Raw genomic sequence first — 19,817 nt, 5'->3', positions numbered from 1 at the left:
GGACAAGTCCACATATTTGTCCTTTTGAAACAGCCACTCATGCTACCACATACAGGGCACAGGACTGAGAGAGTGGATGGTCACTTCAGCCATTGCTTTCTCCTCCACCACATTCTGTTGTACAATTACAAGTCAGCTCATTCTAGCCGGGGTGGTAGTGATGCATGTCTTTAGTTCTAGCACTGGGGAGGCAGAGGCAGGCAGATCTCTGTGAGTTCAAGTTCAGCATGATCTACAAAAAGAGTTCCAGGACAGTCAGGACTGTTACCCAGAAAAACCCTGTCTTGAAAAACCAAAAAAAAAAAAGTCAGCTCATGCAATGATCATGACACATTACTATCCAAGTTACAAGGTGTCCAAAATAAGTGAAAACTAGAAATTTTAGATAAAAGCAAGTAACAGATTTGCATTGCATTGAAAATATTTTATTAAATTTTATCAAATTCTATGGCCATAATTTTGTTATACCAATGAAATCTAGCATTAACCTTCTACATATACTAAATTTATTGTAGTGTGAATAAGAAAAATCCAGCAGCTAACCCCCTGGTCTCAGTTAAGCTGTGGGATAATACTTTCGTACACTGTAAAGATTTGTCACTCATATTAGTTTAATTAATAAAATGCCCATTGGCCAGTAGCCAGGCAAGAAGTTTGGTCAAGGCAATAGATTAAGAGAATTCTGGGAAGAGGAAAGGGAGAGACACAGTCACAAGTCAGACTCAGAGGAAGCAAGATGAGAATGCCTTACTGAGAAAAGGTACCAAGACACGTGGCTAAACATGACAAGAATTATGGGTTAAGTTGTAAGAGCTAGTTAGTAACAAGCCTGAGCTAATAGGCCAAACAGTTTAAAACCAATATAAGCCTCTGTTTGTCTCTTTGGAACTAAATGGATATGGGGCTGGGTGGGATAGAAACCTCTGTCTACAAATGGCACCCAAACGTTCATTAGAGGTAAAAGGTCTCTCAGTTAAGACTAGTGATCTTTGATCTTCCACTTTAACCCCTATAGATTTCAGAGACCAGAGAAGCAGAGCTGTAAGCCACTAAATAGACCTTTTACCTTTACTAATGCTCAGATCAAAGGGGCAATCCTAAGACTACCTAGACTGCACTGTGTCTCCACCAAACCTCAGAATCCACACTCCAGTGAGTTCCTGTCTCTTCCCCTTTACATTCCTCTCTCCACCCAGCCATATCGCTCCTGTCTCCACCTCCCTAGTGCCTGGATTAAAGGTGTGTGACTCCCAAACATGGGATTAAGGTGTGAGCCACCACTGCCTGGTGTCTAGTGTCTTAGCTTTGCACTCTGATCTTCAGGCAAGTTTTGTTTATTAAAATACAAAGAAAATATCACTACAATTCATTAAGTGACTCCAGAAAGTTCCATCTCCTCTGAGATCGAATTGACTAAATACTCCATACATAATGCTACGTGAAGCAAGTGAAGATTGTGACTTACGTCCTCAGCATTGGGAATGGTTGCAGACACAGCTACAAATCTCATAGGGACAGGGCTGGCATTCTGCAAAGCCCTAGATGAAGACTGGACAGTTTTCATTCTGCTAACAACAACCTCAAGAATTGGACCACGGTTTTCATCTTTTATAATATGCACCTAGGTAAGAAATCAAGAGGAAATCATTAGGAATAAAACCAAAAATCTAATTAGTCAATCAAAATACCCAATATTATTTTTTTCCTTGGAAAAATACATATTTTCCAATTTGAAGAACTAAAAACATTATTTTACTGAAAATGTCATTTCTTTCTGTCCATTTTAAATAACATTCTAAATTTATCCCTGAAAGTGAATGCGTTCACTACCTCATCAATGAGAAACAGTCGAACCAGCTGGACTAAAGAGTTGTCTCTCCACTTCCTGGTCATGCTGTCCCACTTCTCCTACAGAAAAAAAAACACAAGCAGTTTATTCTGATAAGGAACTACAAGTATTATTTAAGACACTGATAAATTTTATCAGACATATTACAAACAAGAGAACATTTTGGTTGATTCCTTAAAATTTCTCCCAAAGAGTCGTGGATTAATAGTGAAGTGATTTTAAGAGTCCTAAAATGCAAGTTCTCCAGTCTTTGAAATAATCACAAGTCAAGAACTAACTACGCAATCCACACTTGATGTGTGGGTGCTTTGTCTGCACTTATGTCTGTAAAGCATGTGCATGTAGTGCGTCTCCTGAGAGGAGAGGGTGCTGGGAGTCAAACTCAGGGCCTCCAGAAGAGCAACCAAGGCTCTTCCCCAATGAACTCCCTCCCCAACCCACTAATTACACAGATTAAAGCCCCGTCAAGGTATTACTTCTACAACACACTTGGGCAAATGAATATAAGGAAAAGATACAGTTATAGATTATCTACAACTACAAACTGCTTTGTTTACTCATTGCTCATAGATGTGATCATTTCTCTTCCATGTTTTTTATCTATGGATAGCCTCTCCAAAACCTGGATAATAGTACTTTTATGGTAATTTGTCTATATTACAAATACATGCTTGTACTTGGCATTTTCTTTTAACAATTTTTCTTAATGAAGACAAACAAATTTATTTTCAAGTAAATAATGAAACAAATAATACTTACTGGAGTCGTCATAATTATATGGGTATGTTGAATCTCAAATAGGTCATCCATTACTGTATCTCCAGTAAGTTCTTTACAATTCAAGCCTAACGATCCAAATTTTTCTTTCCAGTCATCAAACCGCTGACTACAAAGGGCTTTTATTGGTGCCACTAAAATAATACATTTATTTTGAACACCAGTGCAATTTTAAAATTGTTTTCTCAAGCTCTAGTTAATAAAATTAGTCTAAAAATAAGTGTGTATTATTGATATGTAATATTGTTAAAGTAATAAACACAGTAAGCTAAAAAGTAATCACCAAGAAGAGCTAAGTTTGAAACAGAAGTGATCGCTCAGGCAATGTAAAGATGGGGTTAGAGATGGACAAGTGATTGTTGCTTTTTCCTATGAAGCCTTCTGTGATCAGTCATTTCTTTAAATTGTGTGCATATACTACTTAGGGGAGTCTTATGAAATATATACCCAAAAGAGGAAACAAATGTTTCTATACAAAATTCTACAATTGAGAAATATATGATTATTTGCTCATCTTTGTTGTAGAAGGTGTGGGCCGCATCCCACCGCCCAGCTAGCTTAACCCCCAAAATAACCACACAGAAATTGTATTAATTAAATTACTACTTGGCCCATAAGCTCTAGCCTCTTATTGGTTAATTCTCAATCTTGATTTAACCCATTTCTAATAATCTGTATTTCACCACGAGGTCATGGCTTACTAGGAAAAATTCAGCATGTCTGACCTGGCGGCTGGCTCCGTGGCAGCAATCTCTGTGCCTGCTTTCTTCCTCCCAGAATTCAGTTCTGTCTTCCCCACCTACCTATGTTCTGCCCTATCAGGCCAAGCAGTTTCTTTATTAATTAACCAATGAAAGCAACGCATAGATAAAAGGACCTCCTATACCACATCTTGACTGTCTTCTTTTTTAAAATGTAAAGTTCAAATCCTCAACTCAAATACTATTTTTATGTACAATTCTGGGAAAAAGGTGCTTCAAATTTACTATAACAGGTGAAGCCAATAGTGGCATGTTCTTATTAAAATGTACAAAGGGCCAGGGCTACAACTCAGTGGTAAAGCTCTTACCTAGCACGTACAAGTCCCTCCCCAAGCTCAGCACCTACACCAGACACAGGAGCAGAGAAAGACCCTGTAGACACTGAGTACTTGTCTATAGGTTCATTCAGAGTACCACAAACACATAAATTAATAACACTTCTTAATGTATGAGCTACCAAGCTATACAAAATTATAATCTCTATGCTCTGAATTGACTTCATTTCTGCTTCACTCTCTGATTATGATTAATCAACATTTTTATAATATATACTCACTGTAAACAATCTTCATGTTGGACCATGGCAACGGAACTTCCATTAACAATCTAGTTATTGCAAGTTCAAACACTACAGTTTTACCAGAACCAGTGGGGGCACAGATCACAAAATTCCTATCTGTGTAAAGAAGCTAAGAGAGAAAAAAGTCAACAGATTATTAATATATAGAATTTTTTATTTACATACTCAATATTCTGGAAAACATGATTTAAGATTAGAAATATTGCTTCAAATATGTTTACCTCTACAATTGCTAAGTGTGGTCCTGTGCTGGACATTTCAACCTCAAAAACAACATATTCTGCCATATCATACTATTTTGTCAAAATTAATGCTGGATCTAAGAGAAAACCACTCCTTTACCCTTAAGAGAAATTATAATAAACTTAACAAATACAAGCAGTCCACCTATGTGACTCACATGCACTCATTTAACAAGCATTTTCTAATCTCCTAAAATGTGCTAGTAATTGAATGTGGTAGAGACTATTCCCTCTCCTCAAAGGGTCACAGTTAGTGAGAAGAGAAGATATGTAAATGATTATAAAATACTTACATCATCAAAGGCTTTGGATTGTATATAGTTGAAGTAAGGGAATTCTTTGAATATACTCCTAAATTTTGCCGCTTGGAATAACATTAAGGAGTTAAATATTTCAGAATTTAGAAATGTTTACTTTTAATTTAAGAACTCAGTTTTAATGCTATTGACCTTATCCAATGAAAAGGTTTTAACAATTGCCGTTTTGGCATCTTGAGAATTGATGGAAGGGAGCTGGAGAGACGACTGGGAAGGTAAGAACACTTGCTCTTGCAGAGACGTCAGGCTCGATTCCTAGCACCAACATCATGGTTCATAGCCAAAGTTCAAGCTACACGGAACCTGATGCCTTCTCCTGATGTTGTCAGGCACCGGGCACACATGCGGTGCAACATACACAGATGCAAGCAAAATACAAATACAAATAAATTACAATTTTTTAAAGTTAAAATAAAAGTAATGGAAATTATTCTACTCTGCTTCCATGTTCCTTATTCTAAACATGCCTGATATAAGGAATATAGTTTGAGAGTTAACTATGATGGAGATCTGAACATATGGAGACATGCCTGTTAGAGCTATTCTTGGTCTGTTTCTTGTCCTAAGACACTTAATTTTTATGTTGCCGTTAATGTTCAAATTTTTACTTATTAACTAATTTTTGACTGCATTTTATTAACGGGGTGATTCTGGTTAGTTAATCTTGAATCTCTGCATTTTTATATTATTTGTGTTGTTTGATTTAATTATAATTATCAGCATATTTGCTCAGTAAAATGAACTTGGATTGTTACAAAGTTTAAAAATATTAACAGGATAGTAAATAATTATCCCATCTCCAAGGTGAGGCACTACTGCCAGATTCAGGATATTTTAATGGCACTCTTTGTATGAAGTTGCATCTGATCAACTACATTTATTGGCACTGTATGCAGATGCACTACTAGATGTAGGACACTACAGAAAAGGAGCTCCTAAAGTGAGGCCTTCAGGACGCACTGGGGCAGGAACAGCGGCTCCCTAGTTAAGAGTATTGTTGCTTTTGCAGAGAACCCGAATTCTGTCCTAGCACCAAAATCATATGGTTTCCAAACACCTGTGATTCAGTTCCAGGGGATCCGTTGCCCTCTTTTGGCCTCTATGGACATCTTCATGCAGGTAGTGCATATATAGACAAGCAGGTATACATACATACACATATACATATACATACACATACACACAAGCAGGTATACACACACATATATACACATATACATACACATACACACAAGCAGGTATATACACACATACATATACACACACAAGCATGTATACACACACATATACATACACATATACATATACATACACATACACACACACAAGCAGGTATACACACACATATATACACATATACATACACATACACACAAGCAGGTATACACACATATACACACATATACATACACACCAGCAGGTATACACACATATACATATACACCAGCAAGTATACACACACATACATACACATATACATACACACAAGCAGGTATACACACATATACATACACATATACATACACACATACATACACATACACACAAGCAGGTATACACACACATATACATACACACAAGCAGGTATACATACATACACATACACACAAATGAAAATATAAAACCTTTAAAACATATATTTGAAAGAACATAGTTGTCTAAAAAGTATTTTTATGAGGGATTTAAATACTCGTGGGTTGCTGCAGTAATGCTTTTAAAACAGATTATATGACTTTTCTGTCTAAATTCCCCCTGGCCCTTCATCCCATCTCCCACCAGCCCTTACTGTTCTGATTTCTGATCCTCTTCTTCTGACTTCATACTCATCTCCTGCACTCTCCAAAGGATCAGCCTCACGCCTGCCATGACATCATCAGCCTCATACCTCCATGACATCATCAGCCTCATACCTCCATGACATCATCAGCCTCACGCCTGCCATAACATCATCAGCCTCATACCTCCATGACATCATCAGCCTCACGCCTGCCATGACATCATCAGCCTCACACCTGCCATGACATCATCATCTCACGCCTGCCATGACATCATCAGCCTCGCGCCTGCCATGACATCATCAGCCTCACGCCTGCCATGACATCATCCTTTGCCCCATGCCTCATTCTTCTCCCAGCTTCCTTCATTCTTCCATCTTATTGCTCACTCCTCACATCTTAGGTGTGTCCTGTTTGTTTTATTAAATTCTATATCTTCAGCCTTCAATTCCAGCAGTCTCAATTTAATTCTTTTCCTACTCTACTTTTTCTTTTCCCACAGAACTCATCACCTTCTAAAATATCATATGACATTTTACACAGTGCTATTGTTCAGTTTTATCTCTCCCCCATCTTCCACTGTGAGAACAGTAACTCAAGGACAAAGATTCACTCTCTTTCCTTAATTGCCGTATCCCCTAAGTCCAGAACAGTGCCTAACAATGTCGGTTTGCACTTATTAAACCAAATGATTAATTTCTAAATCTTCATTTTACTTCCAGCATGCTATAATATATACAGACAACTACACACACAAACACAAATGAAAATAAAAGCTTTAAAAAACATATTTGAAAATATGTGACAAAAAAACCCCACAAAATTTAGAGTTAGTCCATCAGCATTCTAAAGAATCACATTTTCCTGCAAGGAAGTTTTTCCATATAAAATATTTATTTATAACAAGCCTAGGAGTGGCCAATCATGCTGGTTTTTCTCTCATTAAGTAGGTCTGCATCAATTTACATTCACAGAAGTGAATCTTTGATTTGGAGTACAGGCAGACTCAGTCTCCCAGTGCACGACAAACCTCTGACATTAAATACAACATCTCTCATCACGGTGAGCAGCCAACATCACATTTTTCTTTTGTTTCAGCGCTACTGCAGTTACTGCTACACTGGGGATGTCTGCACAACTGAGCTGGCATAGGACAGCCAGAGCAATCTCACCAAGAGCAACATGCTGAGAGAGAACTGCAAATACACAAGTCTAAGCAACCCACAAACTCTTCTGTCTTTTACTCTGAACACATACTTTTAAATAACGAAGTACACCAGATCAGTGGATCTGGCTGTATAGGAAGCTGTTAAAAAATAAGCCAGTGGCCGGGCGGTGGTGGCGCACGCCTTTAATCCCAGCACTCGGGAGGCAGAGGCAGGTGGATCTCTGTGAGTTCGAGGTTAGCCTGGTCTACAAGAGCTAGTTCCAGGACAGGAACCAAAACGCTATGGAGAAACCCTGTCTCAAAAATCCAAAATAAATAAATAAATAAATAAATAAATAAATAAATAAATAAATAATAAGCCAGTGGATACAAATACAGACAGCACTCGGTGCCGGTAGCACTGCTTCAGTGCGCTACCTTAACATGAAAAATCTTTAAAACTTGCCAAAGGATAGTACTAAATTATGAGCATGTTTCTAACAAAATAACTTCGCATCATAGAGCTAATCAGAAAATATTTTAACTACATTTTTGAGATATAATTAAATTTCCCCTTCCCTCTTATCCCTCCAAAGTCTTTCATATACCCCACCCCCGCTCTCCTTTAATCCAGGGCCTCTTTTCACCATCATTGCATGCATATGTGTTTATACAATATACATTTATAAAAACTGCCTGTTCGGCCTGTATGATGTCATTTGTGTATATGTCTTCAGGGTTGTTGGCACTGAACAAACGATTGGTGTGCTCTCCCCTCCCAGCTTTCCTCAGCTCCCTATTGTTCCTCATGTAGGGTTAGGCTTCCTGGGATTTCCCCATCCACGTTGCCACGTCTGTGGGTGGCATCCTTGTTCAGCTCATGTCTGGGTCGCCATGCTGCCCAAACTTCATGAGTACACTTACTAGGAGCCACACTCTGACAGGAAACTCCTACAAGCTTTCTGCTCCTCTTCTGCAATATTCTTTGAGCCCTAAGTGTAGGAGTGTTTTGTAGATGTATTCATTGGGATTGGACTCCACTACTCTGCAATTTGATTGGTTGTGGTTTTCTGTAATAGTCTCTGTCTGCGCAAAGAGAAGTTTCTGTGGTGATACTTTGTTTGTGATCTAACATTTACAGCTTGCCTGAGATCATAGTGCAGAACTAAGCCACTAGTTAGCCACAGAGGCCAAGCAGTGGTGGCACATATCTTTAATCCAAGCACTCAGGAGGCAGAGACAGATGGATCTCTGTGAGTTCAGGGCCACCCTGGGCTACACAGGATTGATCTAGTCTGAAAGAGAAACAGAGCCAGGTGATGAAGGCTTTAATCCCAGCACTAAGGAGGTAGAGACAGGAAGTGATATGGCTGGGCAGAGAGAGGCTATAAAGCAGGAGACGGGAGCTCAGGATTCAGTCTGAGGATTTGTAGAGCAGGATTTTGCTCCCTTCGGTCTGAGGATTTGATAGAGGCAAAAGGTCTCTTTAGTGGCTGGCTCCTTTACTTCTGATCTCTCAGCATTTACCCTGATATCTGACTCTGGGTTTTTATTATTAGGACCAAACAGAATTCACACTACAAGCTTCCTTGTTAGGGTATCTGGAGGTAAAGTTTAGAATGATGGCAGGTTCTCCTCTGAGATCCATGACTTCACTGAGTTGTGAGCTAGGTTTCCAGGATCAGCATGATTTCTCTCTCATGGAGCAGGTCTTCAGAGCTGCTGGTTACAAGGCGTATGAGCCACACTGCACCTTTGTGCAGTTCATTGTGCTGTGCTGGTTGTTGATGTGGTACACAGGCATCACAGCTGACCAGTTGGAAGCTTGCATGGTGCTTTCTGGTACTATGAGAGCTAGTCCTCAGAGATGGGATAGTTAGGACTAACTAGATAATAGTTAATCCTCAGAGATGGGATAGTTAGGACTAACTAGATAATAGTTAATCGCCGACTATGAAAGTATTTATGTTTCCCTTCTACTAGTGCAATAGGGTTTCTATTTCTTTGAAGAGACACCATGACCACAGCAATTCTTATAAAGAAAAAACATTTAATTGGGGCTGGCTTACAGTTTCAGAGCTTCAGTCCACTATTATTATAGTGGGACATGGTGGCATGGAGGCAGACATGGTGCTGGAGCTAAGAGTCCTTGCATCTCGATTCAGAAACAACAGGAAGTGAGTGGTCTGTGACACTGGGAGTAGCTTGAGCTAGGAGACCTCAAAGACCACCCTATAGTGACGCACTTCCTCCAACAAAGCCATACCTTGTAACAGTGCCACTCACTTTGGGAGCTATTTTCTTTCAATCTACCACAATGTGGCGCCCCAGAAGCTGACTTCAGGTGATTTTTTTTCTTAGCTCTCTACTTCATATATTGAGGCAGGTTCTCTTACTAAAACTGGAGCTTGCTGGTCAGCTTGCTCTGGTGATTCTTTCTCCACCTTTCTAGTTCTGCGACAGTCCACCATGCCAATCCAGCTTTTACTTGATTCTGAGATTTGTTCTCTGTTTGTGGGATTGTTTAGGAAGGATTAGGAGGTGTTGGAGGAGGTGTGTCAATGGGGGTGGGCTCCAGTCATTCTTAGGCTCTCTCTCTGCTTTCCACATGCTGGTCAAGATGTGAGCTCTCAGATGCTTTTCCGCTCTGCCCTGCCATGGTTGATTCTTAACCTTCTGAAACTGGAAGCCCAATTAAATGCTTTCTTTTATAAAGTGCTTTGGTCATGGAGTTTTATCACAGCAGTAGAAAAGTAACAAAGACACTGCTCAATATCTGAAATTTACTTTCTGCTTTTCAGATGTAACAGGGATATTACCACCAGAATAATCTGAATGCACTCAGGTATCACATTAGAAATGCCCAAGCATGCAAACTTGATCATACGCAACCTCCAAACAAGGTTCCCTCTAAAACAGCAAAATTGTCCTCAAATCCACAAAATGTCCATTTGCTTTAAGTTCCCCTATTTGATTTAACCCAATATCTCTATTCTTATCCCACCATCTAATGTAAGCAAATTTCTGTGTTTAAATTGTCAAACTGAAAACAGTTCTCTGACTGGACCAGCCTGCACACCACACTTGGAATAGCACTGATTAGCATATAATGTATCTCTTACATGGCCCAAAATATTTACTTTTCCATCTTTTTCTATGCTAACCAAATAAACACACAGGAGTACAATGAAATGAAATATTTTAAATATACAATTTCATAAATATAAAGTAGCTATTTTAAAATAAAGGATACGAATTTCTGTGACAGCCTTCAAGGAACCTAAGCCACTTGGAGTTATACCTAAAACCAAAAGATATCACAAATTTATATGGATATTTTTAACCATTTCCATAAAACAACTCCAATAAAATTTGTGTAACATTTTACTAAGAGATAAGTGAAGAATATTAAGATATAGCTATAAAATAATGCAACAATAAAGAAATGCATAAATTGCACATGGAGAGAAAACTTACTCTATTCTGTATTCTTCCTTATGCTAAGAAATGCAAATTAGTTTACATTTTCACAAAAAGCAACTGATAAGCAATTACCTTGAACGTCATGAGGCTGGGATGCGACGGAGAAGGCCGGCACTTCGAATATGTTTTCTCCAGTTTCAGAAGCAGGAAACCCATCTTTTGCTTTCCCTTTATTTGTGGAATACTGAAGTTTCTGTTTATTGTTGCTACAGTTCCATTTCTCCTTGTTTATCTTTGTTTGGGTAAGTTTCACTGGGCTAACATGAGAATCCAAGTTTATAATTTCATTAGCACAATCACATTCATGTATTTTGCCATATGTTCTAAATAACCTGAAAAAAACCCCACGTTTTCTGCTTCTAACATTTGCTTACAAACTAGCACGAAATACCCTCTTAAAATGTCCATAACTACAACTTATCACTGATATGTCTCTTTTTTTTTTTTTTTTTTTTTGGTTTTTCGAGACAGGGTTTTTCTGTAGCTTTGGTGCCCATCCCGGAACTAGCTCTTGTAGACCAGGCTGGCCTCGAACTCCCAGAGATCCGCCTGCCTCTGCCTCCCGAGTGCTGGGATTAAAGGCGTGCGCCACCACCGCCCGGCATGATATGTCTCTTTATTTTCCTAAAACTCATCTAAGATTTTGTGACAGCTTGTCTCCAAGATGGATCCAGTGATCCTTGTCTCTTAGTCATAGGCTTTATGATCTACAAACTGAGGCACTGAGTCAGAACTGACAGTGAACCAACCACAGTCTAGCATGTAGTACTGTAAGTACTCTTTGTCAGTGGTTCTCAGTCTTCCCAATGTGGTGGCCCCAAACATATTATTTTCATTGCTACTTCATAACTGCAATTTTGCCATTATGAATCGTAATGTAAATACTTGTGTTTTCCAATGGCCTTATGTCACTCCTGTGAAAGGGTCATTCAACCCCTAGAGGGGTCATGACCCACAGGTTGAGAACCAATGCTCTAAAGGGACAGGTTTTCCTCCCATTTTTATATATTGCCTTCAGTCATATTTTTTTTTCATTTTTTAGCCTTAGGTTGGTCTTTAGGTTAGGAAATAGGATTTTGTCTTTAACACAGTCGTGTGTGTATGTGTGTGTGTTTTCTCTGGAGAGATCCCCAGCCATGACCAGACATAGAAGATGCCTGTTATTTACAAATTGAAAGGGTATTACTGACAAGCAAAACTTCTCATTTGTAAAGCATATGATAACTATCAATCATGCCATCTGTGCCAGAAGATGCTGATACATATACTCATAAGTACAGTTCCTGGTCAACCACATCTGTACTGGATACCCAACTTCCTTTCCCTACAAATGGAAAAGAAGTAAGCTAAGTATATTTATTCTTATCTTTTTATTTAAAGAATTTTTTGAGATGTTTAAAATTTTTATGTGTGCAGGTACCTTGCCTATATTCATGTGGTGTGTGTGTGTGTGTGTGTGCAATGCCCATGGAGGCCAGAAGATATAACCTATGGTTAAGGTTACAGATGGTTGATAGCTACCATATGGGTGCTGGGAGTTGAACTTGGGTCCTCTGGAAGGGCAGTCAGTGTTCTGACCAACTGAGCCATCTTTCTAGCTCCAAGAGCTAAGTATATTAACAAACTAAACTCCCCAAATACTACTGTGGGGGTCTGAATGAGAAATGTCCCCCAGGCTCTGATACTGGAACATTAGTTCCCAGCTGGTGGTGCTGCCTGGGGAGGTTTAGATGACGCAGCCACCTCAGCCACCACCAGGTTTCTCTTTCTATTTTGTGCTTGCATCTGAAGATGTTAGATCTCAGTTTCCTGACCTGATCTCCTGCTGCCTGCTGTTGTAGCCCCTGCCATGACACAATCTTATTCTTCTGGAACAGGGGTCAAACACACTTTCTTATGAAAGTTGCCTGGTCATGGTACTTCATCACAGCAACAGAAAATAACTAATACACACATCTGGTAATGTCAGCTCCTGAAAGGCAGGAACGTAGGTCCCTAGGAGTGCACTCCAGGCCTGGTAATGTCAGCTCCTGAAAGGCAGGAACGTAGGTCCCTAGGAGTGCACTCCAGGCCTGGTAATGTCAGCACATAGACTACGTTGCTGCTGTCTTTCTCACCCACCTCCTATTGAATGTAATTCTGTTCAGCATACACCTAGTCCTCAGATTTGCTCAGAGGATCGTGTGACTATTAGCTACCTTTTCTTGAAGGCTGTTGTCCCCTCTCCTCTATCCTCTGCAACATTAGGTGATTTTGAATCACCAGGACCATTCTTAGTGCCCATGTGGTCTTTATATTTCTGAGACGAGCCATACACCAGCTTGCCAGCAATACGGGATGAGTCTTCGTTACTTGATCCTCCTACATTTAGGTAATCCTGGGTACCCACATTATAGGGAAAATGGAATTTTTGTGTTGGTGAAATACAATTTTTGTCTTCATTAATGATCTTCAAATTTGATGTTAACATTTTTGGTATCTTTTCTTGGCCTACAAGAAAAGAAATATACTAATTATTAATTATTACATATTCCATGTTCTTTGTGAAAAGAAATTTTCTAAATAATGACAGAAAATCTCAATTAAAAGTTTCTAAAGGAGGCCAGTGACATGGCTTAGTGGGTAAAAGTATCTGCTGTCAAGCCTGAAAACCTGCGTTCTGGCCCCGGGACCCACGCAGTAGAAGGAGGAAAGTGACTTCCATAATTTATCCTCTGACTTCACAAACACTGTGGTAGTAGCTCCCATGCACACAGAGACTAAATAAGCATAACAAAGTTCAAATTTTTCTAAAGGGCTTAGTAGATAAATACAAGAATTGAAAGACTCAGTACAATTGTACTATAATCTGTACACTGTAGTCGTGAAATAAAGATGCTTATTTCTGGAGGCAGACAGACCTCATCTACACAGTGAGTTTCAGGCTAGCCAGGCTACACAGTGAGCCCAGCATAAAAAAATTCATATGCAAACATATATAAATTATGAGCCATATTAAAACATTAAAGTGTGGAGTATTATCGTATAAGAAATATACATTATTTGAACGTGCTTGTTTAGGGGAGAAACTTTTTGTAGTGTGTGACAGTGTTGTACTCTGTGAGTGTGTCAGCAGCAGTACACACAGGCCTGTGACTGTGTGTTGTGCTCTATGTGAGTGTGTCAGCAGCATTACACACAAGCGTGTGACAGTGTGATGTGTTCTATGTGAGTGTGTTTAGGGAACCTGGATTATTCTTAGGGATGATGAGGGAGGGGGACTTGATGGGGGAGGGAGAGGGAAATGGGAGGTGGTGGCGGGGAGAAGGCAGAAATCTTTAATAAATAAATAAATAAAAGAAGTAAATGCTCTAGATCCTGAGATTTGATGGACACGTGAAAAAAAGGAATTAATACTTTAATATGCTAGTAGATTTTTTTATACTGACATCAACTACACAAGCTTGGCTTCACAACAAACATGATAACTTACCTAACAGCTTATGACTTTCAATTTCTTCCTCTAACTCTTGAATATCTGGAATTTCTGAAATCAGTGGAGCTGGAGGGAGAAACCAATCCAATGATTTCCCCTTAACTGGGAAGCTACATAGAAAACAAAATGTGAGTATATGTTAATAAGGACAGGCTATCAAAAACCACTTATTTATTAAACATGACTCAAATACAAACTTGGTGTGGGACAATTCTATATTCTGTCAATTATATTTTAAATAAACGCTGATTGGCTGGTAGCCAGGAAGGAAGTATAGGTGAAAAAACCAGACAGAAAGTAGAGGTGGGACAATGAGAACAGGAGAATTCTGGGAAGAAGGAAGCTCTTCCTCCAGTCCTGCCCAGACCACAGAAGAAGCAGGATATGACCTGCCCTGCTGAAAAAGGTACCAAGCTATGTGGCTAACACAGATAAAAATAATGGGTTAATATAAGTTACAAGAGTTAATAAGAAGCCTGAGCTAATGGGCCAATCAGTTTATCATTAGACTCTCTGTGTGATTTTCTTTGGGGCTTACCGGCTGCGGGAACCGAGCAGGACAGAAACCCCAAAAAGCAGGCCCTCATGTTACACAAACTCTTGTAAATAAGTTTTCTGCCATGGTTTTGCTTTGCCCCTGTATGGCAATGCTCTCATCTTGTCCCTGTGTCACAGGACTGACACACACTGCTAAATGGGAGCTAGACCCCGTTCCATTGTCCCCTCACTCAGCTTCAGCGACAACCACTTGTGACATACCTCACCAATAATTACAGGTAATCAACATGTAAATGTCACCATTACTATATTCTAGATTAATCCCATAACTATGAAAAATTGGAAGCCCCTAAAATCATAAAACTGAAAAGAAAACATTGCACGACCTTTCTTTCAGGCACACTTACTTTCCAGCTTCATCTGGGCTGCTGAAAAACAAATTATCCAGGGAGAAAAAGCAATCGTTTGATTTCGGCATTGCTAAACACCAGACTCTGTCTAAAATCTACAAGATACAAGAAAAGGTTTATATTCATTTACAGAGATGTAAAAGTGATTTTTAGACAGGTAAATGAGAATCACTAATTTCCCATAAGCTTTCTAAATATAGCCACACTCAACTCTTTAGTTCCGTCTTCTGTAAATTCTCTGAAAATGCCTCAACACGAAACACGTCATTCTCTGTCCATTCCTGTTTCCCCCTGTTCCATCTTTATACTGCATGAATGCCTGTCCATTCCTGTGTTTCCCTGTGTGGTCCATCTTTATACTGCACGAATGCCTGTCCATTCCTGTGATTCTCCCGTGTTCCTTTCATTATACTGCATATAATGCTCAGAAAGTATATTCTTCACCTGACAAATCCTAATGCATCCGTCAGTGTGGGGGTCACCACTGTTTAAACCATACACTGCTCATTTTTCATTTCAATTATCACCCCCACTACACATCGAAACTTACCTCATTTATCTAAACCCTAAAACATAATCACATTTATATAGGTCAAAACATGAAATTGGATACACAAATCATAAAACATAAATTACATTTCCATTTCTTATGAGATAGTCAATAACTTGTCCTCAGGACAGAAATTAAAATTTTAAAAACTAAGTGAATACGTTCTCATGGCAAAAGTCCATTTCATGTTAGAATATACATCACCAAGATTGAGAGTTCTCTAATAAAGATATAACCAGACATAAGAGGATTGAGAGTTCTCTAATGAAGACATAATCACACATAGGAGGAACTTAGGAGGAGGGCTATTTCCACTGCAGATCTTGACAAGACGCCACAGGAGAGAGGCTCAACCCTGCACACACTTTAGGATGGTTCTTACTGAACCAGAACATTGGGGGGCTTTCATTGTTTCAGTTATTTGGATTATATTTATTTATTTATTTTACTCTTCTCAATGTATTAATCACCCAGTCCCTGTCAGAGGCTGTGGAAATATACAGCTTGTGACAACTGATAATCCAGCTATCAGCCTACCAGAGGAGTGACCCTGACGGAGGTTAACCCTGTCCAGGCCAGGTCTGCAGGACATCAACCCTGGACTCTGTTGCCCACTTCTGCTAAAGCGGTTGGGTGTCTCCCCAGTACCATGCATTTTCATGTGATGTGTACATGTAATCTCATGATTGCATCTCAGCCGTATGGGCACATGTATCTGTGGGTGGTCAGGAAGATGACTTTTCATTTAGCTATCTAATTTTGGTGTACAGACTATGTGCTGGGACATGTTTCATAACTAGATCTATTTGTCCTACAAGGACTATAGCCACTTCAAAACCTGCCTGTAGCTGCCGAAGGAGACAGACACCCCACCCTGGAACCTTACCTGTAAACCACAAGCCTCGTGGCAAAATACGTAATAATAGGAAAGGGTTAATTTAAGATGTAAGAGTCAGTTAATAAGCCTGAGCTAATAGGCTGAGCAGTGATTTAATTAATACAATTTCTGTGTGGTTACTTCGAGTCTGGGCAGCCGGAAATGAATGAACAGCCTCCGTCCTACAAGCTCCCTATTGCTTAACCTAGGAATGTGCTTCTGACCAATGAGAGGTAACTCTTGTAATTTTTTATTGCTTCAGGGCTCCTGTAAGGAGACAAGTTTTGAAGCTAGGAAAAGAACTAGGGGAAAAAAACGCTAGGAGGAATTAGAAGTAGGATGACGAGAGAATTAGGATAGTAACAGAACAATAAAGAGACCAATGAGGAAAAGCACACACTGAGAGAGGTCGTCCTCAGATAACCTAAGAAAAAAGTTCTTTTCACCTGTTGTAGCATCTAATCTGAACCCTGAAGAGAGTCTTTGGTCTGGACCCCAAAGCTCTCTGAAACTACCAACAAAAGGAAAGCAAAAAAAATAAAACAAGTAAACACGATTCTATAAACATCATCTTGACTACATGATAACACGCCTAGGAAAACGGCAGGAAGAACAAGGGAGTCATCCTGAAACACGCTAACAAATCTTTACGTCTACTTATGCAAACAATTTCAGAACTTGAAAAGTTATTTGAAAAACCTTTGCTAATCAACATGATATTTATTGTTCAAGAAGCTGCAATGCTTCCCGTCTAGCGTCAGAACTGTATTTTAATCAACAAAAGGTTTATTAAAACCCATCAAACCAGATTTACATGGCTCTGCTACCTCAGAGTTTAAGTAGAAAATCTCATTACTAAGCCGGGCAGTGGTGGCGGTGGCGCATGCCTTTAATCCCAGCACTCGGGAGGCAGAGGCAGGCGGATCTCTGTGAGTTCGAGGCCAGCCTGGTCTATAAGAGGTAGTTCCAGGCCAGGCTCCAAAGCTACAGAGAAACCCTATCTCTAAAAACCAAAAAAAAAAAAGAAAATCTCATTACTATCATGTATGATCAAATTCTTTCTTCTAAAAGAAAATAAGACAACAAAACATATTAAAACTAATTTTAAATGTTATACTATACAAAAAAAACCTCCTAAATACACAGAAAATACTGTCCCAAGAATTTTTTCTAGCTCTAGTACAAAGTAACAGCAAACATTTTAGTACATAATAAAAACATATATATTAATATACACACACATATATTAACATATATATTATTCTGAAGCACTATGGTAAAATTTTTATCTCAAATTTCCCATCCCTCTCTCCTGCATTATTTTTCTTTATAACATTCATCTATAATTGGTACTGTGTACTAAGTTGTTTATCTTTCTCTCTGCAAAGCAAAGAAGGGATTTTTTTTTCTTAATGTGTTTCAATAACCTAAAACAGTTCCTGACAGAGAGCATAAAATCAATAAAAATTCATTGTGGAATGCATGTACTATCAACCAACTTATAAAATAAGACAATTTCAGCTAACAGATTACCCCTAATTAATGTTAAGTTTAAATTTTTGAATTTTTCTTCTAGCTCAAGATTCATGTAGTCACACCATTAAGGCTCTAAAAAGATGGTGAATTTGGAACTTCCATCGTGTAAATAAATAATTTTTTAAAAACATAGTATCTAAAATAAAATAAACCCTGTCACATTTTGACATAAGTTGATAAATTTTTAATTAATGTTTCAGGGTTATATTCAGATATTCTAAATTACCACAAAATTCTTATTTCAGATCTAGGCATGGTGGTGGGAGTGTAAAATCCAGGGCTGGGAAGGTGGAGGCAGGAGTCTAAGGCCGGTCTCAGCTGAGGTCAGCCTGGGCCACAACAAAAACCAAGTTTCCCCACAAAATGGAGCCCAAAACGCAGTAAGCAATCACCTCACTTTTACAGCTCATAGTTTGCTGCTTGTAGAAGATAACACACCTTTCTCTAATTCTATTGGCAACTTTAATATCGCATTCTCTGTAATCTTTCACTTAGTGTATAAAATTACCGGGCTGCGGGTTTCTTATAAGTAGTACATTTAAAAACGTACAATAAACAAATGATTATTTCAGAAGGGCCCAAGTCCTCACACGATTACTGACTCGCAAACGCCCCCAGCGAATCTGACAGGAGCTGAGGGGAAAATGGACCCGGGCCTCTGGGTTCGCGGCCCTGTGCACGCGGGTCCCCTCGGTCCGGGTCCGCGGCCCTGTGCACGCGGGTCCCCTCGGTCCGGGTTCGCGGCCCTGTGCACGCGGGTCCCCTCGGTCCGGGTTCGCGGCCCTGTGCACGCGGGGACCCCTCGGTCCGGGTCCGCGGCCCTGTGCACGCGGGGACCCCTCGCCCCCCGCCCCCCACCTCCGGGACAGCTCCGCGCCTCAGGCCTCCCACTGACAGGAATGTCGAGCGCGCTCACCCATCCGCCCAGCAGAGGGCGCCCGGCGGAGCTGCCCACTAGCCCTCTGCGTCCACGCCCCCTCCGCGTCCACTCCCCCTGCTCACCCACGCCCCGTGCTCACCCACGACTCCCCCTCACCTACGCCCCCTTCTCGCCCACGCGCCGTCCCCACTCACCCACGCCCCCCCGCTCACCCACGCGCGCCCTCCCCACCCACCCACGCGCGCTCTCCCCACCCACCCACGCGCGCCCTCACCCCGGCCGGTCGCTCACTCGCTCCCCACGCCTGAGGCCCGCCAGGCCCAGGCCGCAGCGCCGAGTGCCGATCCGCCGGCTCCTCCAATGACTCCCCAAGCCTGGCTTAGTCAAACTCCAAGGAATGGATTGGCGGCGCCCCTCCCGCTCCCAGAGCAACCGTTCCCCGCAGCAGGGTCGCTGGGTTCGAGCCGCGCGTGGCAGAGCAGGGCACCCAGGGCTCTGCTAACCGTCCTAACCACCAGCTCTGGGACCCGGTGTTCTCACGACCTAAAAAGGACCTTAAGTGTCTCGTTTAAAATGGCAACCAGTAGGTCACCGTTACTATGACAACTTTAGTTCAGAAATAAGTATTTTTAAAAGTCGCAGCGCAGCCGGGCGGTAGTG

At 40.4% G+C, this 19,817-nt stretch overlaps 1 protein-coding gene across 6 annotated transcripts in view; it reads right to left on the bottom strand.

Moving 5' to 3' along the window:
- Positions 1–19,546, bottom strand: part of Hfm1 (helicase for meiosis 1) — a 60,771-nt gene extending 41,225 nt beyond the window's left edge. For 5 of the 6 annotated variants that reach the window (XR_009057260.1, XM_057772129.1, XM_057772128.1 and 2 more), the window contains exons 1-11: positions 19,432–19,546; positions 15,312–15,409; positions 14,404–14,516; positions 13,130–13,421; positions 11,004–11,188; positions 10,702–10,749; positions 4,503–4,573; positions 3,944–4,076; positions 2,609–2,760; positions 1,831–1,908; positions 1,466–1,621 (exon numbers count right to left, since the gene is read on the bottom strand). Coding sequence is in view for 5 of the 6 variants with exons in the window: in XM_057772129.1 (XP_057628112.1) it covers positions 1,466–1,621; positions 1,831–1,908; positions 2,609–2,760; positions 3,944–4,076; positions 4,503–4,573; positions 10,702–10,749; positions 11,004–11,188; positions 13,130–13,421; positions 14,404–14,516; positions 15,312–15,382 (1,299 nt within the window). In the remaining variant the exon portion in view is untranslated. Of the gene's footprint in view, positions 1–1,465; positions 1,622–1,830; positions 1,909–2,608; positions 2,761–3,943; positions 4,077–4,502; positions 4,574–10,701; positions 10,750–11,003; positions 11,189–13,129; positions 13,422–14,403; positions 14,517–15,311; positions 15,410–19,431 lie in introns of those variants that run through there. The other variant, XM_057772133.1, reaches the window with a different exon arrangement.
- Between the last annotated feature and the right edge of the window lie 271 nt (positions 19,547–19,817).

The sequence above is a fragment of the Chionomys nivalis genome, chromosome 6 (assembly GCF_950005125.1).
Source record: "Chionomys nivalis chromosome 6, mChiNiv1.1, whole genome shotgun sequence".
NCBI classification, from domain to species: domain Eukaryota; kingdom Metazoa; phylum Chordata; class Mammalia; order Rodentia; family Cricetidae; genus Chionomys; species Chionomys nivalis.
Note: the sequence above shows the minus strand (reverse complement) of the source record. Positions and strands in the feature narration are given on the sequence as shown.